General features: G+C 50.0%; 2 protein-coding genes and 2 pseudogenes across 3 annotated transcripts; 3 read left to right on the plus strand and 1 right to left on the minus strand.

Annotated features, from left to right (window-relative positions):
- The first annotated feature begins 758 nt into the window (after positions 1-758).
- Positions 759-18,864, plus strand: LOC141581834 (uncharacterized). Of its 2 annotated transcripts, XM_074388471.1 has the most exons (6): positions 759-10,859; positions 12,188-12,343; positions 13,322-13,461; positions 15,368-15,465; positions 17,185-17,293; positions 18,777-18,864. In XM_074388471.1, the coding sequence occupies exons 1-5, from the start codon at positions 10,853-10,855 to the stop codon at positions 17,189-17,191; spliced, it is 408 nt and encodes a 135-aa protein (XP_074244572.1). In that variant the 5' UTR covers positions 759-10,852; the 3' UTR covers positions 17,192-17,293; positions 18,777-18,864. The 2 variants fall into 2 exon arrangements, with proteins under 2 accessions (XP_074244572.1, XP_074244573.1); XM_074388472.1 differs by lacking the exons at positions 17,185-17,293; positions 18,777-18,864 and having other exon boundaries at positions 13,322-13,950; positions 15,368-15,874.
- On the minus strand, positions 6,092-6,189 carry LOC141581953 (small nucleolar RNA U13; annotated as a pseudogene).
- On the plus strand, positions 17,971-27,438 carry LOC141581742 (uncharacterized). Its single transcript, XM_074388001.1, has 7 exons — positions 17,971-18,068; positions 18,589-18,982; positions 19,111-19,288; positions 19,745-19,854; positions 20,843-20,949; positions 21,552-21,615; positions 22,925-27,438. The coding sequence occupies exons 1-7, from the start codon at positions 17,971-17,973 to the stop codon at positions 22,964-22,966; spliced, it is 993 nt and encodes a 330-aa protein (XP_074244102.1). The 3' UTR covers positions 22,967-27,438.
- On the plus strand, positions 19,851-20,692 carry LOC104651941 (DCN1-like protein 5 pseudogene; annotated as a pseudogene).

Below are 27,438 nucleotides of genomic sequence, written 5' to 3' on the forward strand. Positions count from 1 at the left end.
CTCTCCACTTCCAGCCATAGGAGACATGTATGAGCTGAATCCATTGCACCCTCCTCTGCTCAGACCCACAGGGGCCCCATTTTCCTCAGTCTGAGCCAAAGGCCCTATGGTGGCCCACCAGGCCTGCCCTGAGCTGCCTCACTGCTTCCAGCCTCACCTTCCACCCATCTCCCTCCCTTCCCCCCCTACCCCCCTTCCCCGTCCTCACACCTGCCTGATGTTCACACATCTCTCCAGGCATCTGCTTTAGCTGTTCCTTCCACCTGGACCACCCTCCCTCCAGAAGACCCTCGTTCCCTCCAGCACCCCCTGCGGTCAGGGCCGCCTCCCTCACCACCGTCCTGCAAGGACATGGCCCGCCATCCCTCTCCTCCCAGCGGCTCCCTTCCTCGGCCTGTCCTGGGTTCGTTTTTACTTTTCCCCAGCACTTCCCCTTCCTAAAGGGCCCTGCAGGAAGCACCTGGCAGGGGCCGATGGCCTCGTTCTCCATAGACTGGAGCTCTGCAGCCGCACGGGCCACTCCCTGCGGCAGACTCGGTATCTAGTTAGTGCTCGGCATGCAGACGGTGCTGGATCAGTGTTTGAGAACTACGAAAGGAAGGAGGGAGGGGAGGAGTGAAAAGGAGGGAGGGAAAGGAAAGGAGGATAGATGGAGAGAAGAAAAGAGTTGAAAGAGGAAGAGAAGGAATGAGGGAGGGAAGGAAGAGAGGGAGGAGGGAGGGAAAAAAGAGGGCAGAAAGAAAGGCAGGAGAGTGGGAGGGAGGGAAGGAACTTATTTCCTCTCTAGGCCCAGCTGTCCCAATGTCCATCTGTCGCTTGGACTGTTTCTCCAGCCTCCTGCATGGCCTCCTCCGGGCACAGTGACTCACGCCTGTAATCCCAGCACTTTGGGAGGTTGAGGCAGGTGGATCGCCTGAGTTTCAGGAGTTCCAAACCAGACTGGTCAACATGGCAAAATGCTATCTCTATTTAAAAAAAAAACAAAGATTAGCTGAACAGGGTGGCAGGCACCTCTAATCCCAGCTACTCTAGAATCTCAGGCAGGAGAATCACTTGAACACGGGAGGCAGAGGTTACAGTGAGCTGAGATCGCGCCGCTGCACTCCAGCCTAGTAACGGAGCAAGACTCCAACTCAAAAAATAACAAAAAACCTTCTCCAGGCAGCTGCTTTCCTGGAGATGCCCCCCTCCCCCAGTGAAGCACAGGAGACCCTGAACTCCTGCCTGACCCTGGAGTGCCAAGTGACCCTGCCCACGCACTCCACTGGCCACACTGAGTGTCTTCCGAGTCATGCTGCTCCCTGTGCCTGGGTTTTTGCTGCTCCCTGTCCCAAAGGCTCCCCTCCCTCTTCCTGGCTCCATCCCCTCATCCTCTGCCTGCCCAGCACCCACCTCCTGGTCATTTAACGTGTAGCTCAGGCTGTAATCCCAGCACTTTAGGAGGCCAGGGGCAGAGGATCACTTGAGCCCAAGAGCTTGAGGCCAACCTGGGCAACATAGTGAGACCCCCCCCCTCAACTCCACCAAAAATGTGAAAGAAAGAAAAAAAGATGTAACTCAGGCATTACCCACCTCGAGGTAGCCTTCTTGATGGCACCATACCTAGGTGGGCTCAGGGGCGGCCTCTGTTCTCTGGGCATCAGAAGCTGCCTCCCTGGGGCCATGGTCCCGGGTCAGCTCCTGCAGGAGTCCAGGCACAGGATGATGGTGGATGGATCAGGACTGAGGGTCAGAGATGTGGAGAGGCAGACGGCTTTGGGATGCAGTTGGCGAGATCAGTGGGATTTGCCGCAGGGTGATTGTCAGGGTGCAGGGGAGAATTCTGGACCAGCCGTGTCTTCATCTCTCTCTTTCCTCCAATCCCAGGAGAGCAAATGAGGAAGAAGGATTTGTGGGCCTGGCTCACCAGCTCCATCCTCAGGAACTCGAGGACCATCAAGTTCCATGGCTGGGAGGGACCCTTTCTGGACAGAGTCCCGGGCATCCGAGGCCAGGAGCTGGGAGCCTAGTGGACCTGGTCTCCTCTTCTCCGTGTCGCTGGTGTCCTTCCAAGCGTCTACATTTCTGGTGATGTCACTCTAGTCTCTATGCCGAGCAGGGCTCGGGAAGGAGTGTGGGGGTCAGGAGGTGAGGTAGGTGGAGCCTCCCAGATCCTACCACCCTGTCCATCAAAACCCACACATTCTAGATCCTGTTCTCTCGGGGTTCCTGCTGTCTTCTGCGTGAACGAATGAATCACATGATTCTGGTGAAGGTGGCAGTGGCTGATGAGGTCTGCTGTTTGAGAGTTCCAGGCTTCTAGTGATGTGGGGAGGAGGATTCATGTGCAGGCAGGCTGCAGAGGTAGAATCTAGGGTCTGAGTGGCTTTCCTGCTGCTGGCCAGCAGATGTCCACAGCCACCCTGTCACTGACGTGATCCTTGTCCTGCCATTCTGTCATTTATTTCTGATGGCTGTCAGCACACTCTTACCAAAGCACAGCTTTCAGAAGAATTTAAACATGTTGATGCAGAGGCCAGGTGCAGTGACTCACACCTGTCATCCCAGCTCTTTGGGAGGCTGAGGTGGCTTGAACCTGGGTGGTGATCACAGTGAGCCGAGACTGTGCCACTTCACTCCAGCCTGGGTGACAGAGCAAGACTTTGTCTCAAAAACAAAACAAAACTAAAGGACCACAAATGGGACCAACACCTAGAGCCCTCCCATGCTGCTCTCCCCAGGAGTCCCCAGGCTCAGCCCTCATGTCTATCACCTTGACAGAGAGGCCTTTCCTGACCACTTTCACCACCACCACAGCACCCCTGCTCGTGCTAATGCACTCTACACCTGCACCTGATTTCTCTTTACTTTTTTATTTTTGAAGACAGAGTCTTGCTCTGTTCCCCAGGCTGGAGTGCAGTGATGGGTCGTTTTTTTTCTTGTTGTTGTTTTTGTTTGTTTGTTTGTTTGTTTGTTTTTTAACTTTTAGTAGAGATGACATTTCACCATGCTGGCCAGGCTGATCTAGAACTCCTAACCTCAAGGGATCTAGCCACCTCAGCCTCCCAAAGTGCTGGGATTACAGGTGTGAGCCACTGCACCTGGCTGTACCTGCTTTAGTATTTATTCTTCATAGCGCTCTCCACCTGATGTGCTGTCTGTGTTAATGGCTTGTTTATGGATCGCTTGTCTCTTTCCCCCTCATTAGAATGATGGATCCATTAAGAGAGCAGCAACTTTGTTTTGCTCATTGCTGTTTCCCCAGAGCCTGGAACCCTGCCGGGTATATGATAACCAGGCAGTAGTTATTCATAGAATGAATGAATGTAAGAATGAATAAATGGCTGGGTGCTGTGGCTCATGCCAGTAATCCCAGCACTTTGGGAGGCTGACGTGGGCGGATTGCTTGAGGTCAGGAATTCGAGACCTGCCTGGACAACATGGTGAAACCCCATCTCTACTAAAAATAAAAAAGTTAGCCAGAAATGGTGGTGCATACCTGTAATCCCAGCTACTCAGGAGGCTGAGGCAGGAGAATTGCCTGCACGCAGGTGGTGGAGGTTCCGGTGAGTCGAGATCATGTCACTGTACTGTAGCCTGGCAGAAAGAGACTGTCTCAGAAATAAATAAAAATAATTTTAAAAAAGAATGAATGAAAGTAGTCAATAGTGCATAAGGGAAATTACACTGAATGAGAATTTGAATATTTCAAGATAGCTAGAAGAGAAGGATTTTCATGTTTCCAAAACAAAAGATAAATATTTGAGGTGATGACTGTCTCAGTTAGCCTGATTTGATCATTATATATTGTCTACAGTTGGGGTCCCCAACCCTCCTGGCCACAGATCAGTACCAGTCTGTAGCCTTTTTTTGTTTTCTTTTTGTCATTTTTTTTTTTTTTTTTTTTTTTTTTTTTTTTTTGAGACAGAGTCTCACTCTGTGCAGTGGTGCGATCTCAGGTTAATGTCACCTCCACCTCTGAGGTTCAAGCAATTCTCCTGCCTCAGCCTCCTGAGTAGCTGGAATTACAGGCATGCACCACCACACCTGGCTAATTTTTGTATTTTTAGTAGAGACAGGGTTTCACCATGTTGGCCAGGCTGGTCCCAAACTCCTTAGTACAGGTGATTCGCCCTCCTCATTCTCCCAAAGTGCTGGGATTACAAGTGTGAGCCATTGCACCCGGCTTTTTTTTTTTTTTTTTTTTTTTTTTTTTTTTTTTTTTTTTTTGACACGGAGTTTTGCCCTTGTTGCCCAGGCTGGAATGCAATGGTGTGATCTTGGCTCTGCAACCTCTGTCTCCCAGATTCAAGCGACTTTCCTGCCTCAGACTCCCAAGTAGCTGGGATTACAGGTATGAGCCACCACGCCAGGCTAATTTTTGTATTTCTGGTAGAGATAGGGTGTCTCTATATTGGTCAGGTTGGTCTCGAACTCCTGACCTCAGCTGATCCACCTGCCTCAGTCTCCCAAAGTGCTGGGATTACAGGCGTGAGCCATCGCGCTCGGCTCACCTGTTAGGAACTGGGCAGGCAGTATAGCAGGTGAGCAGCGGGCAGGTGAGGGAGGCTTAATCTGTGTTCACAGCCACTCCTTATTACTGGCATCACCACCTGCACTCCACCTCCTGTCAGATCAGTGGTGGTGTTAGTCTCATAGGAGCGCAAACCCTACTGTAAACAGCACATGCGAGGGAGCTGGACTGAGTGCTTCTTATGAGAGTCCAATGCCTGTTGATCTGTCACTGTCTCCCATCACCCCCAGAAGGGACCATCTAGTTTCAGGAAAACAAGCTCAGGGCTCCCACTGATTCTACATTACGGTGAGTTTTTAAAGTATTTCATTATATATTACAATGTAATAATAATAGAAGTAGGCCGGGCACGTTGGCTCATGCCTGTTATCCTAGCACTTTGGGAGGCTGAGGCAGGCGGATCACCTGAGGTCGGGAGTTCAAGACCAGCCTGTCCAACATGGTGAAACACCATCTCTACTAAAGGTACAAAAACTGGCCTGACATGGTGGCAGGAATCTGTAATCCCAGCTACTTGGGAGGCTGAGGCAGAATTGCTTAAACCCAGGAGCAGAGGTTGCAGTGAGCTATGATCGTAGCATTTTGGGAGGCTGAAGTGGGCGGATCACCTGAAGTCAGGAGTTTGAGACCAGCCTGGCCTACTGGTGAAACCCCGACTGTAATAAAAACACAAAAATTAGCTGGCTGTGGTGGTAGGATCCTATAAGCTGAGCCACTCAAGAGGCTGAGGCAAAAGAATTGCTTCAACCCAGAACTTTGGGAGGCCAGGGTGGAAAGATCACTTAAGGCTAGGAGTTCCAGGTAAACCTGGGCAACATAGCAAGACCCCATCTCTACAAAACATTTTTTAAAAATTAGGCATAGTGGCATGTGCCTGTAGTCTCAGCTACTCAGGGAGGCTGAGGCAAGAGCCCAGGAGATGGAGGCTGCAGTGAGTCATGCTTGTGCTACTGCACTCCAGCCTGGGTGACGGTGAGACCCTGTCGCTCAAAAAAGAATTCAGAGTAGAGAGAGGTGTGAATGTTAAGTTCAAGCATGCCACATCCCAAATTTCCTTCAGAAGTGTTGACGCATGCCCCAAGAAATCTGCATTCATTTCCCAGCGCTGCCTTAACAAAGTACCCTAAACTGTGTGGCTTCAACCACAGAGATTTATTCTCACAGTTCTGGAGGCCAGGAGTCTGAAATCAAGGGATTTTTTATTGTTTGTTTTTCCTGTGAAGGCTGTGAGGGAGGGTCTGTCCCAGGTCTCGCTGCTGGATTTTCAGAGCCTCCAGAGTTCCTTGGCTTGTAGGTGGTCTTCTGTCTCTGTCTTGACATCGTCTTCCCTTGGTAGGTGTCTTTTTGTCCACGTATCCCTTTTTATAAGGACACCAGGCACACGGGATTAGGATTCACCCTCATTACCTCAGCTTAGCTTGATCAAGTGTGAAGAGCCTATTTCCAAATAAGGTCACATCCAAAGACCCTGCGGCGTAGGGCTTCAGTGTCTTTCGGGGAGACACGGGACAATGCAAAACGCTATAGATTTGCAAATATTTTTAGTTTGAGTTTCTGGGTTTTATTTTTTCTTTTTTGCATCAGATTGGTGATGTGATGATACCGTAACAAGTTTTGAGGAAGGCACATAACATAAAATAGCATGAAAACCCAATCATCATGCTTAGGTTTTGGTTTTTTAATTATTCTAATTTTTCTAGAGGCAGGGTCTTGCTCCATTACTCAGGCTGGAGGGCAGTGGTGCAAACATGGCTCACTGCAGCCTCGACCTCCTGGGATCCAGCGATCTTCCCACCTCAGCCTCCTGAAGTGCTAGAATTACAGGAATGCGCCACCACCCCCAGCTGTTCCCTATTTTTTGTTTGTACATTGTTCTTTTTACTCAAAAATACACCTTTGCAGCTGGGCATGCTGGCTCATGCCTGTAATCCTCAGCACTTTGGGAGGCCAAGGCAGGTGTATCACTTGAGGTCAGGAGTTCAAGACCAGCCTGGCCAACATGACGCCTTCTCTACTAAAAATACCAAAATAAGCAGGACGTGGTGGTGCTTGCCTGTAATCCCAGTGACTCAGGAAGCTTAGGCAGGAGAAGCACTTGAACCCTGAAGGCGGAGGTTGCAGTGAGCCAAGTTCATACTACCACATTCCAGATGTGGTGGCAGAGCGAGACTCTGACTCAAAAAAAAATACATACATACACACACACACACAGACCTTGGCAATCTTTTTATATATCAGCAGTCGCTGGTACAATTTAAATTCTATGGTAGATATTATTTAGATTAATACAATGTAAATACTATCCTATTAAGTTCTACAACTAAAAAAAGGCAATGCATTTAAATGATTCAAAGTTCAAAAACTATGAGAGTATAGAACTGAGTCTCCCATATGGCAGCCAGTGGCATATGTGTTTATTGAAATCTAAGTGAGGCTGGATATGGTGGCTCATGCCTGTAATCCTAGCACTTTGGGAGGCCGAGTCAGGTGGCTCACCTGAGGTCAGGAGTTTGAGAGCAGCCTGACCAACATGGTGAAACCCCATCTCTACTCAAAACACAAAAAGTAGCCAGATGTGGTGGTGAGCCCCTGTAACCCCATCTACTTGGGAAGCTGAGGCAGGAGAACTGCTCGAACCTGGGGTACAGAGGTTGCGGTGAGCCAAGATCACGCAACTTCACTTCAGCCTGGGCAACAGAGCTGGACTCCATCTCAAAAAAAAAAAAATCTAAATAAATTAACATTAAATAAAATGAAAGATTCGGTTCTTCGGCTGCCAGGGCCACATTTCAGGTGCTCCACAGCTGAAGATGGCCCGGAAACATGGTCCTCCTTGCAAAAAGTTCTACCGGTTGGTGCTGGTGCAGCCTTAAAGCTGCTCTCCCACCCCTCCTCAGAGCCAACCGCTGTTAGCTTTTTTTTTTGGTGATTCCTTTCCGAGATGATCTATGCACACAATCAGCACGTGGAGTTAATGTATCCACCTAAAAAAAAATCAGTGTCTCCGTGTAGCGCGAATGACCGTGTGATAGTCCGTGGAATGGAATGTTTTCAGCTTGGTCAGTAACGAAGTGCTCCTGAGTTTCTCCCAGGTTTCCTCTCTCATAATCATTCTGTGGTGAACACCATTCTCTCTGCAGTGTAAATTCTTAGCGGTGGGATTCCCTGGCCACAAGGTTTATATGTTTTTCTCATTTCTTTTTTTTTCTTCCTTTTTCTTTTCTTTCCTTTCTCTCCCTCCCTCTATTGCCCCTTTTTTACTCTTCTGCCTCTTTTCTTCCCTTTCCCGCCTCTCTTGCCCCAGCTTTTCTCTCTCCCCGACTTTCCTCTTGCTTGTACAAGGTCTTCTGTGCAGTGGCATGATCCTAAATCACTACAGCCTTGAACCCCTGGGCCCAAGCGATCCTCTTGCCTCAGCCTCCCAAGTAGCTGGGGCTAAGTGCCACCAGGCTCTTCCATGGTTTTTCTTTTTTTGTGGAGATGGGTCTTACTATGTTGTCTAGGCTCATTTTCATCTTAGTAGGTGCTTTTCAAGGGTTCTTACCCAAGGGCACCTGGATAGAACTTAGTCACTTGAAGTCCTTGTCATTATGTTGAAGTTTTGTTTCTGTCTCCTCCATCCTGGGGAGAAGATTTAAAACTTCTATCCCCTTTTTAAGCAGATCAGTGACTTCAAAAAGTATACAAATGTTGGGAGGTGACCGGGAGGATCACATGAAGTCAGGAATTTGGGACCAGGCTGGCCAAGAAGGTGAAACTCTGTCTCTACCAAAAATACAAAACTTAACCTGGGTGCAGTGGTGCACGCCTGTAGGCCCAGCTTCTCAGGAGGCGGAGGCGGGCGAATTGCTTGAATCTGGAAGGTGGAGGTTGCAGTGAGTCGAGATCGCACCACTGCACTCCAGCCAGGTACAAATAGCAGCTTTAGACTTGATCCCGCCAGGCATGACCACTGGGCACGTTCAGCAGTGGATCTCCCGATTCTGCCTCAGTTTCCAGTGTCTTCTCAGAGGGCTGGTGTGGAGCACTTGAAGCCTGGATGTCTTGCTGCATAAATACTCTCTCCACTTCCACCTGTGCTGTCAGCCTGGGTGGGGAGAAGGCCCAGGGGAGAGCTGTCTTCCTCCTAAAGCCTCACCTGTCTGACGGCTGAGACGTCTGCCTCATTTCCAGAACTCTCAGGGGCCCTTGAATGTCTTATTTGCTAAATGTGCAAGCACAGATTGCCTGTACCTCCCCTCAGACCTTCCTGCCGCTCCCTGTAGAGCTGTCTGAAGCCTGGAAATGTTTATTTGCCTTTGGAGAAATTCTAGTTCCATCTGCCCCAGACATATCAAAATTATAGTAACAGCCTGCGCTCTGTAACTTTCTGGAGCTTGTTCCAGCAGACAGGAGGTTCCTTCTTCAAGTCTTCTTTGTAACCCCATATAAGATGAGGAAACTGAGGCAGATGAACTCATGAATACAAAGTGCTGGAGCTTGGGTTCAACCTTGAATCCCTGGGCCCAGGGGTTCAAGGCTTGGGTTCAACCTTAAAGTTTGTGGGATTTAAGGTTGGTGTGGGAAGTGTTCTGTTTGGCACCCCCTACCCCAGTTTGTGCGGGTTGGGTCCTGGGTTGCCTGGAGAGCCCCAGTTTACGCCTGCTGACCTGACACATTTGTGACTAGTGTTCTCTTTAACTGCAAAGTGTTGTAGTTTGGGAGAGAAATTCTGTGCTCACCCTGTTCACACGCACCCTGAGGAAGCTCTGACACCACCGCGCAGCCTCTGATACACACTGGAGGAAGCCGGCGCTAGGACGTGCCTGTCAGCAGGAAGGGCTGCGAGCATCTACATCCACATGTAGACATATTTGTACACATACATTCATATACACACATCCATATATATACACGTCTTTACACACATCTGCACACACGTCTGTATACACACATTCCTACACGTCTACATATAGACACATCCAGGTACACATCACTGTACACACACATCCATATCCACACACTCGTATACACATATCTGTGTATTTCTATATACTTGTATACATACATATCTACAGACATCCATGTACAGATACATCTGTACACAGATAACATACACATTCGTACACACACATCTGTACACGTCGGTGGGGATCAGGGAAACAGCATAAAGTAGTGACGGTCTGGTAATAGCGAGTATTGTTTTGACATCTTTTGGGTGAATTGACTAGCTAGTGGCTATCAGAGGGTTGTGTGGGGTGTGTCTGCAGGTCGGCGGGGCCATCAAACATGGTATTTGTAGTTGCTCATGGCTTTTCTAGAGGATCTCCCATGTGGGGCCTTGGAGTATAGTGAGCTGTCCCCGTGGCCCACCTGCCAGTGTCTGCACCAGTGACCAACACAGTTGTGGCTTCACGGGCCTCGAGGACTTTGGATTGTAAGAAATGCTAGTGTGCCATCATTGGACATGTCTGGTCACCACGTGGAGCTCAGTTGCCAGCGGCGGGATGGGAGCCAGGAGACCTGAGGATTTTGCAGTGAGACAGGCTTGATGACCAGGGCTGGGGCTGGTGTGCAGCGGAGGTGGCAGGTGGGGTTGACTCTAGTCATATTCCATAGCGATGGTCGACTGAGTTCCTGATGGATCCAACAAGGGGGTTGTCAAGGAGAGGAGTCCTTTGTGTTTACGTCTGAGTTTATAACACAGGTTTCTAATTTTGAGAAATCCGGAGTTTAAAAAATCGGGAAAGGGCTGGGCATAGTGGTTCACACCTGTAATCTGAGCACTTTGGGAGGCCAAGGTGGGCAGATCACTTGGGCTCAGGAGTTTGAGACCAGCCTCAACAACATGGCAAAACCCTGTCTTTACTAAAAATAGAAAAATTACCTGGGCACTGTGGTGTGTGTCTGTCATCCCAGCTACTTGGAAGGCTGAGGCAGGAGACTCATTTGAACCCGGGAGGCGAAGCCTGCAGTGAACCAGGACCCTGCCACTGCACTCCACCAGCCTGGGTGACAGAGTGAGACTCCATCTCAAGAAAAATCGAAAACTGGGGAAGGATTGGCATAGAAAGCCATTAGCTGGGCTGTCTCCTGCGCTCTCTCTAGTCCCAGCTTGTGTGATCATGGCTGGGCTGTCTGGCCAATTCTGTCATTCCAGGTGATATCAAGGCCTTTTCAGGGCAAGAGTGACCTTGCAGCCGCCAATGGTCGGCAAGGCCGAGCGGTTCCAGGTGCAGCTGGAGATGAAACTGGTGATGAGGGCAGCCCTATCATCTTCACAGGGAACCTCACGTGGCAGGTGGGCAACAAGCTGGCCTCTCTGCATCGCTGAGCCATCTGCTGAGTGACCAGGCCCACATGACAGGTAGGAGACAAGACCTCTGTGCCCCGTCTCCTCCGTGGCCAGGCTAGGGTGTGGGCCAAATGCCTCCTGATGGTCCTCATCACCCCAGCCTCTCAATATCAACATCCCATCTAAGGACAGACGCAGGCTCAGTGTGAGCTCCCAGAACCTCCCAAAGCCTCCAACTGTCCCCACAAACCTTAAAATAGCAGATTTTGGGCTGTTTCTATTCTCACCCATGATAAGAAACACATGTAACATTTTGACCTAAAATACACGGGGCATTTAAAACACACACACACACGCACACACACACACACACACACACACAGGCTGAGCAGGTGCTGGCCCTGTGCCAGAGCTGGGGTGATGGCGCCTGGATGTGCCGCTTATAGGTTCTGAAAGATTCCAAGGTAAGAACAGGAGCTGGGGCTGGGGGCACTTGGAGTGGTGGCTGGTGACCACCTCATGTGGGTGCTTTGGAGTCTTAATAACTGGCCTATTTCCACCTGTGTGTTCTGGATGACCTTCAGTGTTGCAGAAGCAGAAGCTTCAGAAGGTGAAATTTACCCAACAACCCATGATGTGTGGTTAATTCTTTTGTCATCTGTCCTATTTGTTTCATTCTACTTTATTTATTATTTTTTTGAGACAGAGTCTCACAGTGTTGCTGGAACTGGATGCAATGGTGCAATCTTGGCTCACCACAGCCTCTGTCTCCTGGGTTCAAGCGATTCTCCTGCCTCAGCCTCCCAAGTAGCTGGGATTACAGGTCCCCACCACCATACCTGGTTATTTATTTATTTTTTTGTATTTTTGTAGAGACGCGGTTTTACTATGTTGGCCAGGCTGGTCTCGAACTCCTGACCTCAGGAAATCTGCCTGCCTTGGCCTCCCAAAGTGCTGGGATTACAGGCATGAGCCACTGTGCCCAGCCTCATTCTACTTTATTCTTGGGCCAAGCACAGTGTCCGATGCCTATAATCCCAGAACTTTGGGAAGCCAAGGCAAGAGAATTGCTTGAGCCCAGGAGTTCAAGACCAGCCTGGACAACATAGTGAGACCCCTGTTTCTACAAACACACACACACACACACACGCGCCAATGTGGTGGCACATGCCTGTAGTACCAGCTACTTGGGAGGCTGAGGTGGGAGGATTGATTGAGCCTGGGAGGTCAAGGCTGCAGTGAGCCATGATCAGGCCTGTCTGTGGGCTGTTGTGCAGGGCACAGGTGTTGACTCTTCAAGGAGCCCCCTAACCCCAAGGCCCCTGGGGTATCCTGAGTCCCCTCTTTGCCTGGGTTTCTGGGGACTGACCCTTTCACCTGCCTGCTCTCTGTCCCTGCAGCACTGCTGGAAAGGAAGGAGGATGATGGACGGTGGATGGCCACCCTGGGTGCCGAGTTGTTTATGCCAGGGCTGGCGGGGCTGCGTGCCCTTGGCCTGCTGCAGCACTGGGGCCAGCTCTGCACCAACTCCTTGAGGATCCAGTACAGCCTCCTGGGTAAGGCACCTCATGCCTGGTTGCAGGGCAGGTGGAGGTGGCAGGGCCTGCCCTGTTTCCTGCAGCTGTGGCTCTGTGAGCTAAGACATGCTGTCACCACAGGATTTTCCATTAGTCATTCTGTGGGCTCTGAGTAAGACTTAGTACCTGCTCATTTTTTCTTTTTAAAAAAAGGTGTGTCTGTTGAGGGAACAGTCATCCATCTCTTAAGACCTCCCCATGGACAGGTTCTAATGGAGTGACAGGTGAAGCAGAGCACAGAGCTGGGAGGACATGGCTGAGGCCAGGCTGGGCTGGGCCCTCCTCCTCTTGGAGCCCTGTTGGAGGGCTGCCTGGAAGAGGAGGGCAGGGGTCCCTTGATCGATCCTCACAGCTCAGGCAAAGCAGCCAGCGCACCAGTGCAGCACTGGCCAGAGGCTGCAGACAGAGAGCCGCTCAGACAGTGCCTACAGGCTGGAGCTGGGCCGTGAGCTCCACTGCACACAGATGCTGGCCTTCAGCCACAAGATGGGTGCCCAGGCCAGGTGGGATGTCCAGAGAGAGCACCAGAGTCTGGCAAGTGATGATCCGAGTACCCTGAGCTCATCCCCAAAGAGACGAACTTGCTCCCAATAGCATAGCCATATAGGAATGGATCCAGGGCTGGCACTTCAGCCTCAGTCTTATGTCTATTCATCCAGGGTTGCTTCAGCCCAGGAGGCAGAGGTTGCAATGAGCCAAGATGGTGCCACTGTACTCCAGCCTGGGCAACAGAGTTAGATCTTACCTGTAAAATAAACTAATAATAAGTTTAAAAAAAACAAGGCCAGGTGCAGTGGCTCACACTTGTAATTTCAGCACTTTGGGAGGCTGAGGCAGGCGAATCACGAGGTCAGGAGTTCAAGACCAGCCTGGCCAACATGGTGAAACCCTATCTCTACTAAAAATACAAAATGAGCCAGGCTTAGTGGCGGGTGCCTGTAATCCTGGCTTCTCCAGAGGCTGAGGCAGGAGAATTGCTTGAACCGGAGGCGAGCTATGGGAAGCACTGGGACGAGAGCAGCAACAAGAGGTATCTCCGTGTCAGCCAGACCTTCAAGAATGACTCGGGACCCACCCTGAGCAATCACTTCATGGAGGTAAGCCCGGCCACTGCAGCAGAGCCGTGCCCTGTGAGTCCAGCGTAGATGGTGGGAGCTGGGGAATCCTTCATGGCCCTCTGGCCCTGGCTGCAAGAATGCAGACAGCTGAAACTCAGCCTTGGTGACTTTCCCTTTTGCATCTCCAGCCCCACATCCCCAGTGGTAAGAAATGCTTGTCACAGTGCCAAGGACTGGAAGGAGGGCTTGGGAAACACAGATTTCCAACCGTAAAAATGCATTTTGGAAACAGCAGTTCTCTTAGTTTTTCCTGGAGTAGGGATTCTTTTGCTGAGTTAGGAATGATGATGTGCTCAGTAGCTGAACAGGTGGTAGTTCTACAGCATGCATTTAACTTTTTTCCTTTTCACATCCAGTTCTGCAAATGGTGGTGGCTTATTTTTTTTTAGATGGAGTCTCGCTGTGTCACCAGGCTGGAGCACAGTGGCATGATCTCGGCTCACTGCAACATCTGCCTCCCGTGTTAAAGTAATTCTCCTTTCTCAGCCTCCCAAGTAGCTGGGACTACAGGCATGCACCACAATGCCTGGCTCATTTTTGTATTTTTAGTAGAGATAGGGTTTCACCATTTTGGCCAGGACGGTCTTGATCTCTTGACCTTGTGATCCACTGGCCTCAGTCTCCCAAAGTGCTTGGATTATAAATGTGAGCCACTGTGCCTGACCCAATCTTCTTTTTATCATGGGCTTCTGTCTTATTCTTACAAGGTCTCCAAGCTAATATCCCTTATGCCTGCTGCCTCAGTTTCTTCAGTCTTCTGCCTGCTTTCTTTTGAGTGTATAACCTTGTTTCTGTGACGCTCACTGCCACAGGGTCTCTTTCTGGTTCCACGATGAGCTCTCTGTGGCCGTGTGGTGGTTAAACACTCACAGCGGCTGCCCCAACTGCCCTCCTGGCAGGACTAGGAACTTCTGGCCTCTCCACCATCCAGGGTTAAGACCTTGCTAATGCCAGGGTGGGTGTCCCTCTGACTGGCTATTGAATGTCACCTCTGTAGCCTCTCTGCTGTGCCAAAGTCCCATGGCCACCCACAGGGCAGTGAATTTGAAAGAGTGCTCCATGACTCGGCACACTGTGCTGTTCGCAGCTGTCATTGACTACAGTGAGAGGAGGCAGGAGTGTTGGCACAGGGAAGGGGGCCATGGCGGAGTCCAGGGGGAACCAGGGCCAGCACCCAGTGTCCTCTCCCAGTCCCTGCACCTTCACATGGGATGCACTTGGCTGTCCCAGCACTATGTCACCCAGGGTGTTTAGTGGGACTGCCTAATTGGCAGGTGCTGCTTGACTCAGAGCACACTGTCAGACTCCTAGGAGGCGAGCAGGGGTCTGGCATAAACCACATTTGTACAAACAGTTCAGGTGCAGAGAGCCTCATATCACTTTTAGGATTGGTGGGAACCATCCCCCAATCAAAGTTCCCAGACAATTTATGAGCAGACCACGCAGAGGTGGCTCGGTTCTGCTGTAACAACCTGCCTGCAATCTTCAGTGCTTTCTGCTCTATTCCTTTTCCCCCACTCCTCCCAACCATCTTAATCCCAGGAACAGGCCCTATCTCCTCAAGTCCTGGGCTGGGCCTCTGAGCTGCCCAGAGGCCTCATGGTGGGTGGCGGCTGCCCATTGCAGGGCCCCTGGCCACACTGAAGAACGCCTTCCTGGAAGTGATGCTGAGGCCCCTGAAGGAGGTGTGGTGGGAGTGGGCAGAGGAGGCCGTGTGGTGGCTACAGGCCTGGGTGCCCGGGATGCCAGGCAACCGGGCTCCCAGACCCAGCAGGACAGCCCTGGGGGCTGTGAAAGACACCCTGGAACTGGAGAGAGCAAGGATGGGGCGTGGCTGACAATTGGGGACGACTGAGACAGCTCTCACTGTCCCCTCCCTCTCCAGGTGGCCCACCAGATGCTGTCCTGGGCTGAGGCCACATTCTCACGGGCACTGAAGAGGCTCTGCAAAGCCCTGCTGGACCTGTATGACCTCATAACCAGGTAATTCAGGGTTGGGAGTTGCGCATCTGACATTTTTGCCACATATCAGGCACAATGCTGAATGCTTCGACGCGCTCTGACTCACTGACTACTCTGACAGCCCTATACAAAGGCTTCTTCACTCCCCACTTCACAGGAGAGGAAGCTGGGATTTCTTCCTCACTCCACAGAAACCTCGTGAGCATGGTCCCAGTGCAGGCAGGATTTTAGGAGCTGCTGCAGAGGACCACAGTGGGCCAGGCTGACCCCTGCCTTCAGGGAGCTGTTTTACTCAGAGACAGACACGAAGCACAAGAAATCTTCAGCAGGGTGTGCACTGCTCCCTGCAGAGAGCCTCAGTCGCCTCTTAAGCAGGCCATTCTGCTCTGTCACATTTCCCTGCTTTTGTTTTGTAATCATCTTTTTTTTTTTTTTTGAGATGGAGTCTCACTCTTCTCAGTGGTGTGATCTCAGGAAATGTCTACAGTTGAGGGGAGGACTGAAGGTTTCTCGATATGTAGAGTAGGTTCAAGCCTGTGAGATCTGAATTAGCCAGGCATGGCAGTGAGTGCATGTAGTTCCAGCTACTCTGGAAGCTGATACAGGAGAATCACTTAAACCCAGGAGGCAGAGGTTGCAGGGAGTCCAGATCGTACCACTATACCCGAGCTTGGGAAACAAAATGAGATTCTGTCTCGAAAAACAAAACAGTTAGGCCGGGCGCGGTGGCTCAAGCCTGTAATCCCAGCACTTTGGGAGGCCGAGGCGGGTGGATCACGAGGTCGAGAGATCGAGACCATCCTGGTCAACGTGGTGAAACCTCGTCTCTACTAAAAATACAAAAAACTAGCTGGGCGTGGTGGCGCATGCCTGTAATCCCAGCTACTCAGGAGGCTGAGGCAGGAGAATTGCTTGAACCCAGGAGGCGGAGGTTGCGGTGAGCCGAGATCGTGCCATTGCACTCCAGCCTAGGTAACAAGAGCGAAACTCTGTCTCAAAAAAAAACCCAAAAAAACAGTTTCCTATACCTTCCAGCTCCTGTCCTTGGCATCCCCACACACAGGCCCTGTTCTGCCCAAGACCCAGGGGGCAGATCAGACATGACATCAGACATCTGTGTCCTCAAAATAGGGCAGCTTGTTTCTGTCCCGGCCTCACCCCCAGCCTTCGCTGTCATGCTGGCCTGTCCTCCTCTACCTCATTATGGGATTTCCTAGAACAAGGACAACCCCTCCCCGAGAGGCACCCCAATGCTCTCCATGGCAGAGCTCTTCGTGCGGATCTGTGAGCTACCCCTCTGCAAGCCTCGGCCAGGCACAGTGATTTGTCCTGTGTGTTCCCTCTAGGAATGATTCAGTGGTGGCAACGTTGCCACTGCTGCCTCGGGGGGATGAGCCCCTGGGCATGGCCCGGGTGACCAGCTACCTGGTGGAGTAGAAGCTGCTGCGGCCACTCTGAGAGCTGTCCAGGGTAACGGTGCTGGCTGAGTTCTACCAGCTCAGATGCCGCCTGCTGCAGGGTCCCTGGGAGTGTGAATCCTGCCCCAGGCTGTGCCACCCTCCTCTCTGGGAGCCCCCTGTCCCATGGGCACAGCAGTAGGGCCATGCAGGGGCAGGTGTTGTGGGGGCACAGGGAAGCCTGCAGAGGCTCGTGGCATCACAGTGCCAGGCCCAGAGCTTACTGGACTTCCCAAGGTCCTACGGGACTAGGGCTGAGGCAGCATATCCTGCTCTTCTCCAGATTATAAGGCCTGGCCCAGCAATGCAGCCAAGGGCGATGCTGGGATGACCTGCTCTGGGCTCCTGGGGAGCTTGCGTGTGGACTCGTCTTCCTCTACTGTGAAATGCAGGTAACCACGTGGCTCACTCACATGGGTTAGGGGCATGTACGGTTCTTAATGCATGAGGGAGTCACTCATGTCCATGGGGGAGCCACTGTACCCAGGCTTGGCAAGGAGAGGTTTATCTGTGTGGGACTCACATGAAGGCCTACGGCTCCCTAGAAGCGTGGGTGTAGTCAGGTCTAAGCAGCACGCTGATCTTGTAGAAAACAGCCTGTTTTTCAAGTTGTGTGTGTGATCATGGGCTTCTCTTTGCCCCTCAGTTTGTTTTTTTTTTTTTTTTTTTTTTTGAGACGGAGTTTCGCTCTTGTTACCCAGGCTGGAGTGCAATGGCACGATCTCGGCTCACCGCAACCTCCGCCTCCTGGGTTCAGGCAATTCTCCTGCCTCAGCCTCCTGAGTAGCTGGGATTATAGGCACGCGCCACCATGCCCAGCTAGTTTTTTGTATTTTTAGTAGAGGCGGGGTTTCACCATGTTGACTAGGATGGTCTTGATCTCCTGACCTTGTGATCCACCCGCCTTGGCCTCCCAAAGTGCTGGGATTACAGGCGTGAGCCACCGCGCCCGGTGCCCCTCAGTTCTGACAGCTGACCACGGGGCTGGTAGTGCCTCCCTTGGGATGCTGGCCCTGGCCGTCAGGTGTCTGGCTGTGCATGATGGATGGTGCTTTTCCGCCACGGGCACATGAGCAGCCCCAAGGCACAGCTCAGGGGCAGCGCTGGCTGGACTGGTCAGACCTACTCCTTTCACAGGCTATCTCTTCCCTACCCGGAACAGGGCAGGTCTGCAGCACACTGTTGTCATGTCTGAGGGAGCCATTGGCCATCCACTTAAATTTAAGTCAGTATTTTCCCCCCTCCAGTAGCTTCCTTGAGATTAAATGGATGACTTGTATGATTTTTTTTTTTTTTTTCTGAGACTAGATCTCACTCTGTTGTCATGGTTGGAGTGCAGTGATGCGATCTCGGCTCCCTGTACCCTTGACCCCCTGGGTTCAAGTGATCCTCCTGCCTCAGCCCCGCAAAGTGCTGGGATGGCTTAGCACCACCGTGCCCGGCCAATGTGTGAACTTTTCAGTGGCTTCTAGTTTATTCAGAGTTGTGCATGCCTCACCACAATCGATTTTAAAACATTTTTATCATCCTTAAATGAAACCCTGCAGCTGCCAGTCTGCCTGCTGTGTCCACGGCTGTGCCTGCACTGGACAGCTGACGTAAACAGAAGTATGACTATGTGACCTCTGAGCCAGGCTTTGTTACTTAGCTATTTTGTAGCGGGTCTAGGGACTCCATTCCTTGTTAGGGCTGAATTGGGCCATAGCCCTTCAGCTCATGTCATCCTGAAGCAGGAGAGGGATTGCTGGGACTCCTGGCCTCAGGGCAGGCTAAGCCGACGCCCTAAGCATTGGGATGCCAAGCAGGCACTGGGCTCCCACTGTGGGGGGTGGAGCTGGCTCCACTCACCCTGCCTTTGGGGCTGCTTCTCCCTAGACCATGCCCTGGTGACCTGGGCCCAGCATGTGGTGACTTTTGACAGCCGGGCATGGGACCTCAGCACCGAGTGTGGCAGCATCCTGCTGGCCCAACACTTTGCTCACAACACATTCTCCTTGATGCTGAGTCGGACAGGCTCAGGGCTCACGGCCCTGATTGTGGAGCTGAACCACCTGACCTTCACCTTCTACCCAAGCCTGCAGGTGAGGAGGAGAGGCCCGAGCTTCCCCCAGAGACATGTGCCTGGGGCAGGTTGCCTGGGGAGATGACCGTTTCAACCTTGTCCCCTGGCTGTGAGTCAGCCCTCCTGACCACCCCCTCTGGTCCACAGGCCTACAGGCTGTACAACTCCTCCCCGCCAAGGGAGAGCTGTCCAGACCTCCAGCTGCCTCCTGCCATGAAAAGGAGAGACGTCCCCAGGACTGAGCTGGCCAGTGAGGACGGGGTCTCCATCTCCTGTGACGTGCCCACCAGCCTCTGCAGCCTGACTCTAGGCCTCTGGCACCACAGTGAGTCCGGGCCCCAGCAGGGTTGGCCCCACCACCAAAAGCCTCTTCGGGATGCACCATTTTCAGCTTCCAGTGCGACAGGTCCCCGGGGCTGTAGGCAGCCACTGTGGTTGAGATGAAGGCACCGAGGCCTTTCTGCCCCCATCCCTGGAATATGTGGCTCCAAGGTGGAGTTGGCCTTTCTGTGGTCCCTCTGCCAAGAACACAAAGGGCAGGCCTGGATTCCGGCCACTCGAGCTGAGGACGTGGAGAGGGGATAGGGGGACACACTGTTGTCAGTCCCTACTTTCTCTCCCTCTTCTGATGAGAGTTTGGAGCCAGAGCCCTGGGCTCTGGGAGTCCGGGGTGGAGGGATTCTACCAATCCTCCGTGTGCCTCAGGCTTGTCTCTCGTGCAGGTCCCCTGGGGGAGGATCACGGGCTCTCAGAAGCTCCTCAGCGTCCCTCGTCCCCACAGGCATTTCCGCTGGCCTTCTGGGCACCAGCGACAATGAAGCAGGCAATGATCTGATGTTGCTGGACGGCTCTGTGGCCCGCAGCCTGGAGGAGCTCAGCCGGGCCTGGCAGGTGAGCAGGTGAATATGCAGGTCCTGATGAAGTTGTAGGGCCAGAAGGAATGGAAAAATTTTGTGAAGACATTGGTGTTGAACCTGAAAATATTATGATGTTAGTTTTAGCGTGGAAATTGGAGGCTGAAAGCATGGGATTTTTTTTTACCAAGGAAGAATGGTTAAAGGGAATGACTTCATTACCGTGTGACTGCACAGAAAAATTACAAAACGAAGTTGACTTTTTGCGCTCACAGTTGAATGACATTTCGTCATTTAAGAATGTCTACAGATAGGCCTTTGATGTTGCAAGGGATAAAGATCAGAGAAGCCTTGATATTGATACTGCTAAATCTATGTTAGCTCTTCTGCTTGGGAGGACATGGCCACTGTTTTCAGTATTTTACCAGGACCTGGAGCAATCAAAGTATCGTGTTATGAACAAAGATCAGTGGTACAATGTGTTAGAATTCAGCAGAACAGTCCATGCCGATCTTAGTAACTATGATGAAGATGGTGCTTGGCCTGTTGTTCTTGCTGAATTTGTTGAGTGGCAAAAAGTTCGTCAAACATCATAGCAAGAACTATTGTGAAGAAAATGCAAACCTTTTGATTCCCACGTGTATACAAGCTAATGTGATGAGGGGGAGAAAAATCCAACAGGTGCATTTTCATTCATATGAAAGACTTCTCATAGTACTTTTTTCCTTTTTTTAAAGGAGGTTTTTCTTGTTACATATGATGGGCATTGAGCCACACCTCTTCTTAGACTGAATACTGAAGTTTTTATTTTGAGTTATGTTTATAACATTTATTTCAGAACAATAAAGATTCAGATTTGTGGGAAAAAAAAAAAACTGCAGAGTCCCAGGAGAGGCAGGTGGCCTGCTGGCTCTGCAGAGGTCTTTGCAGGCCTAGGGTTGCGGGGAGTCTCCTGCTGAGGCCGATGTATGTGGAGAAGCCACATGGTCCAGCGGGAGGCCCGAGTCTTGTGTCTGTCCTGCCAGGTGGATGGTGACTGTAGGGCCATCAGCAGGCCTGCCCAGGACAGAGCCCCACCTGCCCGGCCTTCTTCCAGGACCCCTACTCCAGCTTGGGAAACTGCTTCTGGGTGGTGAGTGTGAGCCTGGGCCCTGGGGCACAGAAAGTCCTTTCCCCAATCTACCCTGGGGAGTGGCATGGAGGAGAGGCCTAGGCTAGAGACAGTGACTGGGTGGCCCTGATTTCAGGTGGAGCCTGCACCATTCCTTAGCCTGTGTGTGCAGGACCCCTGTGGCACCCGGGAGCTCCAGCCTGCCAGCACTCTGGCGGCTGCCTACATCCACCTGTGTGCCCGCAGCTTCGTGTCCCTGGCCCCTCCTCCACAGTGTAGTAGGCCGCCCCAGCCGGCTGGCACTCTGCCCCCTGTCTGGCATCTGCCTTCCAGCTGGAGGGAAAACCTGTCTCTCTCTCTTGTCACGGAGGACAAATAATTGTCATTCAAGGAGCTAAGAGTCAAAACAAAACATTTATAGCCTGACACAGCTCGGATGTGTGCCCCCTCCAAATACCACATTTGTTAGAGGGGGCACATCCCTCATGGATGGCTTAGCATCCTGCGTTTGGTGAAGCGGGAGTTCTTGCTCTATGAGTTCACCTGAGAGCAGTTTGTTTATAAAGAGCCTGATACCTCCTCTCTCTCTTTGCACTCTCCCCTGTTTCTGCCATGATCGTAAGCTTCCCGGGGCCTCACCAGAAGCCAAGCAGATGCTGGAGCTGTGCTTGTACCGCCTGCAGAACTGTGAGTCAATGATCTCTCTCATTTATGAACTGTCCAGGCTGGAGTGTAGTGGCACAATTTTGCCTCATTTCAAATTCCACCTCCCAGGTTCAAGCAATACTCCTGCCTCAGCCTCCCAAAAATAGAGTCAGGTATTTTTTTACAGAGATGGTGTTTTTCCATGTTGGCCAGGCTGGTCATGAATTCCTGACCTCTGGTGATCCACCTGCCTTGGCATCCCCAAGTGCTGGGATGACAGGCTTAAGCCACCGTGCCCAGCCTCACTAGGGATTTGAATGTCCACTCCTGTTTAGAGAAACTGCTCAGCCCCTGTTTTCCCTCTGCTGTCATACTGCAAAAATCATCATCAACACAGAAGATGACTTCTGTGAGCAAATGTGTGAAGGTTTGTCCCCACTACCAGGGTGGACCTCTAATTCAGTTCTAACACTAGCTACCTTGAGATTCTTTAGCCAGTGCTGCATATGATTGCTATAGCCAAAGCCCCATTAAAAGGCATAGAGGTCAGTATCAACAAGAGGAGTGGACTTCCAAGAGCTACAGATGCCAGAATGAGTGGCTGCCATTCACAGACATTTAAAACTTAATCAATTGGAAAACATGACAAAGGGAGGATGAAATGAGAGGATCCAACCTGTCTCAAAGAAATTCCAGGTCGGCTGTGGTGGCTCATCCCTGTAATCCCAGCATTTGGGAGGCCAAGGTGAGTGGAGCACCTAAGGTCAGGAGTTTGAGAACAGCCTGGCCAACATGGTGAAAACCCATCTCTACTAAAAATACAAAAATTAGCCAGGAGTGGTGGTGTGTGCCTTTAATCCCAGCTACTTGGGAGGCTGAGGCAGGAGAACCTAGAAGGTGGAGGTGGCAGTGAGCCACGATCTTGCCACTGCACTCCAGGCTGGTGACAGAATGAGAGTCTGTCTCAAGAAAAGTTCCAGAATGAAAACAGAGAAAGGACCCAGGACCCTTTTAGAGTCAGGAGGCACAATCCCCAAGAAAATAAATCCATCCATACCTAGACCCATCCAAACACAATTGCAGAAAAGACAAAGAACAGGTGCTAAAAGCTACTGAGGAGGGTGGAATGAAGGAAGAACATGTTGACAATTGCTTTCCCACCAGCAGCAACGAAAGACAGTGGAGTAAGAGAAAGGAAGCATGAGGTTAGAGTTTCTATCCAGCTCAACTATTACTGAATGAAATAACCTCTCAGCACCGATCTGTCTAGAGACCGCTTTACCACAAATGGACACTTACTCACATCCACATGTTCATTTATGTACTGTCTGTGTCTGTTTTCCTGCTACAGGGGCAGAGTATCTGCAAGGGAGACCACATTTTTGCTCTCTGAAAGACTCAGTTAGGAGGATGGAAAGATAAGCTACAGATTGGGAAAAAATGTTTACAAACCACCCATCAGACCAAGGACTGATCTCCAGAGACTCATCTCTAGAATACGTAAAGAACTCAAAGCTAAAAGTAGGCCAGGTGCAGTGGTTCATGCCTGTATTCCTAGCACTTTGGGAGGCTGAGGCAAGATGGCTTGAACCCGGGAGGTCAAGGCTGCAGTGAGCCATGACTGTACTCCTGGCTGCATGACAGAGTGAGACCTTGTCTCACAAAACAAAACCTCCAAAGTAACAAATGGGAAACAAATGCATGAACACTGTTTTCACTCCCAGCCATAGAGAAACAAGGTAGTGCGACACACCTGAGCTCCAGTGAGTTCTGGCATAGGCTGCTGAGTTCAGGGACTTCACAGCAGAAAGCATTAGTTGAACATCCAAACGGCCAGGTTGTGATTTCAGCAACCACTGATGAGTATACTATAAAAAGCATTGTTCTAGTGCCAAAAAGGTGGTGGCTGATGAGAAAAAAGTGAGGCTTAGAGGCAGAAATCAAGGTCACGGCCTACCAGCCAGATCCTCTCGGGAAGCAGCATTGGACTCATGAAGTGCCAAGACAGGAGGTGGTGTGGCTCCACGGGAAGGTTGGAGAATCTGGAATCAAGCAGAAGCACTCATTGTTCTGACCATGTAAATACAAAACTGTCAGCTACTACAGTGATTAACAGAACATCTGGGACGACAGGCAACTCAGACTTACAGCCACCGGGTAACAATGGAGTATTATCTGCATTTAAGGTCCTCTGTCTTCCTCTTAGGGTTTGTTTATTTATTTATTTAAGACAGGGTCTTGCTCTGTCACCCAGGCCGAAGTGCAGTGGAGCAACCTCAGCTCACTGCAACCTTCTCCCAGGTTCCATCAATTCTCCTGCCTCAGCCTCTGGAGGAGCTGGGGTTTCAGGCATGTGCCACCACACCCCGCTAATTTTTTTGTGTTTTTAGAGGAGATGGGGTTGCACCATGTTGGCCAGGATGGTCTCAAACGTTGGACCTCATGATCCGTCTGCCTTGGCCTCCCAAAGTGATGGGATTACAGGTGTGAGCGACCATGTCTGGCCGGGTTTATTTATTTTAAATCAAGGGCTAAATTCTTCCCCTCTCTTGGACACCAGTGAAGTATTTAAGAAAAGCAGTCACCAATTACAGTTAACGTTTGAAGGACAAATTTAAAGGTGGCTGTAAGTTACAAAATAAAGGCATCTTATGAACTCTCATAAGAAAAAAAGAATATTAAGAATAAAAAGACACTTTTTATTAAATTTTTGAGACAGAGTCTTGCTCTGTCCTCCAGGCTGAAGTACAGTGGCGCAGCCTTCCAAGTAGTTGCGATTACAGGTGTCAACCACCATGTTTTTGTATTTTTAGTAGAGATGGGGTTTCACCATGTTGGCCAGGCTGGTCTTGAACTCCTGACCTCATGTGATCCTTCCACCTTAGCACCTGGCCAGAGAAATTAAGACATTCTCAGATAAAGAAAAGCTGAGATAGTTCATTACATTGGGACCTGTCCTGCAAGAAATGCTAAAGGGAGTCCTTCAAGGCAAGACAAAAAGATGCTAGGTAGGCCGGGCGCGGTGGCTCAAGCCTGTAATCCCAGCACTTTGGGAGGCCGAGGCAGGTGGATCACGAGGTCGAGAGATCGAGACCATCCTGGTCAACATGGTGAAACCCTGTCTCTACTAAAAATACAAAAAATTAGCTGGGCATGGTGGCGCGTGCCTGTAATCCCAGCTACTCAGGAGGCTGAGGCAGGAGAATTGCCTGAACCCAGGAGGCGGAGGTTGCAGTGAGCCGAGATCGCGCCATTGCACTCCAGCCTGGGTAACAAGAGCGAAACTCCGTCTCAAAAAAAAAAAAAAAAAAAAAAAAAAGATGCTAGGTGGACATCTGAAGCCACATATAAAGACCTGTATTATTGGAATTTGATTCACATCTCTGGTTTTAATTATTGTATTGGAGTTAAAAGAGATGTGTAACCATAAGCCTATGTTAAATATGTAATTTATTTTAAAAAATTAGGCATGGTGGCATGCACTTATAGTCTCAGCTATGGAGCATCGCTTCAGTCCAGGGGCTTCAGGTTACAATGAGCTATGACAGTGCCACTGCACTCCAGCCTGGGTGACAGAGTGAGACCCTCTCTCTAAAATATAGATATACTTTGTAACATCAACAACATAGGATGGGGCAGAGCTGTCAAGGAGTAGAGTATTTGTATGTGATTGAACTTACTAGTTTAAAATTAATTGCTATCACTTCAGCATGTTTTATATAATCCTCATGGTAATTACAAAGAAAATAACTACAGAATGTACACAAAAGGAAGTGAGAAGGCATTCTAAGTGTGTCACACCAAAAAATCAAACACAAAGGCAGGCAGAAGGAAGGAAATGAGAGAGAAAACAAACCATAAGCCATGCAGAAAACAATCCACAGAGTGGCATTGGGAGGCCCCGTAAATGGTGTGCTGGATTCCTCCCAGAACAACTGCTCACCTTAGTCCCTGGCTGTGGGCTTCATGGCACAGTCACCCACCAGGCTATTGAGTTTCATCAGATGATAATCTTTAAAAATGCAAATTATTTCCACAATCTAAAGACAATAAGAGACTTACACATAGGATGAAAAAAGATACTCTATGGAAATGGTAACTGAAGAAAGGGAGAGGAGCTAGATTAATCTCAGACTAAATAGACTTGAGGTCAAAAGCTGTTGTAAGAGATAGTAACAGTCCATTCAACAAAAAGATGCAACAGTTATAAAGGTACATGCAACGCACCTCAGAGCTCCTAAATATATGACACAAACACTGACAGAATGAAAGGAGAAACAGACAGTTCTATGAAAATTGTAGAAAATTTCAACACCTCACTTTTTTTTTTTCCAGACAGAATCTTTGTTTCCTAGGCTGGAGTATAGCTGCAACCTCCTGAATTCAAGTGATTCCCATGCCTCAGCCTCAGAGTAGCTGGGATTACAGGTGTATGCCACCATGCCCAGATATTTTTAGTACAGACAGGGATTCACCACGTTGGCCAGGCTGATCTTGAACTCCTGACCTCAAGTGATCCACCCACCTTGGCCTCCTAAAGTGCCGGGATTACAGGCATGAGCCTCTGTGCCTGGCTTAATAACTGACTTTCAATAATGGATACAACACCCAGACAGAAGATCAAGAAGGAAACAGAGAGCTTGAATGATACTACAGACGAATTGGACCTACCAGACATACACAGATGAGTTCACCCAGCAGCAGAATACACACTCTTCAACGTACATGTGGAATGTTTTCTAGGAAAGATCATTAAGCCTGAAAGCAAGATTTAATACATTTTAAAGGACCGAAATCGTAATAGTAGAAGGAAAACTGGAATATTCACAAATCTATGGGAACTCAACAACACACTACAAAACTATGGATCAAAGAAAAATAATAAGGAAAATTGTAAAGTATTTTGAGACAGAACAAAGTATCAAATCTTATGGGATGCAGCAAAAGTAGTGCTATGTGGGAAATTTATAGCTGTATACGCTTACATTAAAAAAAAAAAAAGCTGGTTGGAGGCAGTGGCTCACATCTGTAATCCCAGCACTCTGGAAGGCCGAGACAGGCAGATAACCTGATGTCAAGAGTTTAAGACCAGCCTGGCTAACATAGGGAAACCCCATCTCTACTAAAAACATAAAATTAGCCAGGCGTGGTGGCAAGCACCTGTAATCTCAGCTACTTGGGAGGTTGAGGCAGGAGAATCATTTGAACCCATGAGGAGGAGGTTGCAGTGAGCCAAGATTGTACCACTACACTCCAGCCTGGGAGACACAGCTAGACTCCATTCCCCACCCCAGCCACCCCCTCCCCACCCCACCAAAAGCAGCAGCAGCAGCCAGGCATAGTGACACTGTTCTATAATCCCACCTACTTGGAAGGCTGAGGCCAGGAGACTGCTTGAACCCAGGAGTTTGAGACTAACTCAGCAAGTGACAAGAGCCTCTCTCAAGTAAAAGAAAAAGGAAAAGCTCTCAAACCACAATTCTAACTTTGTGTCTTAAATTATTAGAAAGAGAAGAATAGCCTAAACCCAAAGCTAGGAGAAGGAAAGAAATACTAAAGGTTAGAACAGAAATAAATGAAATAGAAGATGAATCAGTGACCAAAAACTTGACAAGAAAGTACAAGAACAGATGGCTTCATGGGTGACTTGTACCAAACATTTGCAGAATCAATATCAATCCTGCTCATCATCTTCCAAAATACTGAGGAAAAAAAAGAATACCTCCAAACTCATGCTGTGAGGCCAGTATTACTGATACCAAAGATAGACAAAGCAGCAGAAGAAAACATACCACTATTCCTGATCAATACAGATGCAAAAGTGCTCAAGAAAATACTAATGAGAATTCAACAGCATCATAGAAG

The sequence above is a fragment of the Saimiri boliviensis genome, chromosome 17, assembly GCF_048565385.1.
Source record: "Saimiri boliviensis isolate mSaiBol1 chromosome 17, mSaiBol1.pri, whole genome shotgun sequence".
Classification (NCBI taxonomy): Eukaryota; Metazoa; Chordata; class Mammalia; order Primates; family Cebidae; genus Saimiri; species Saimiri boliviensis.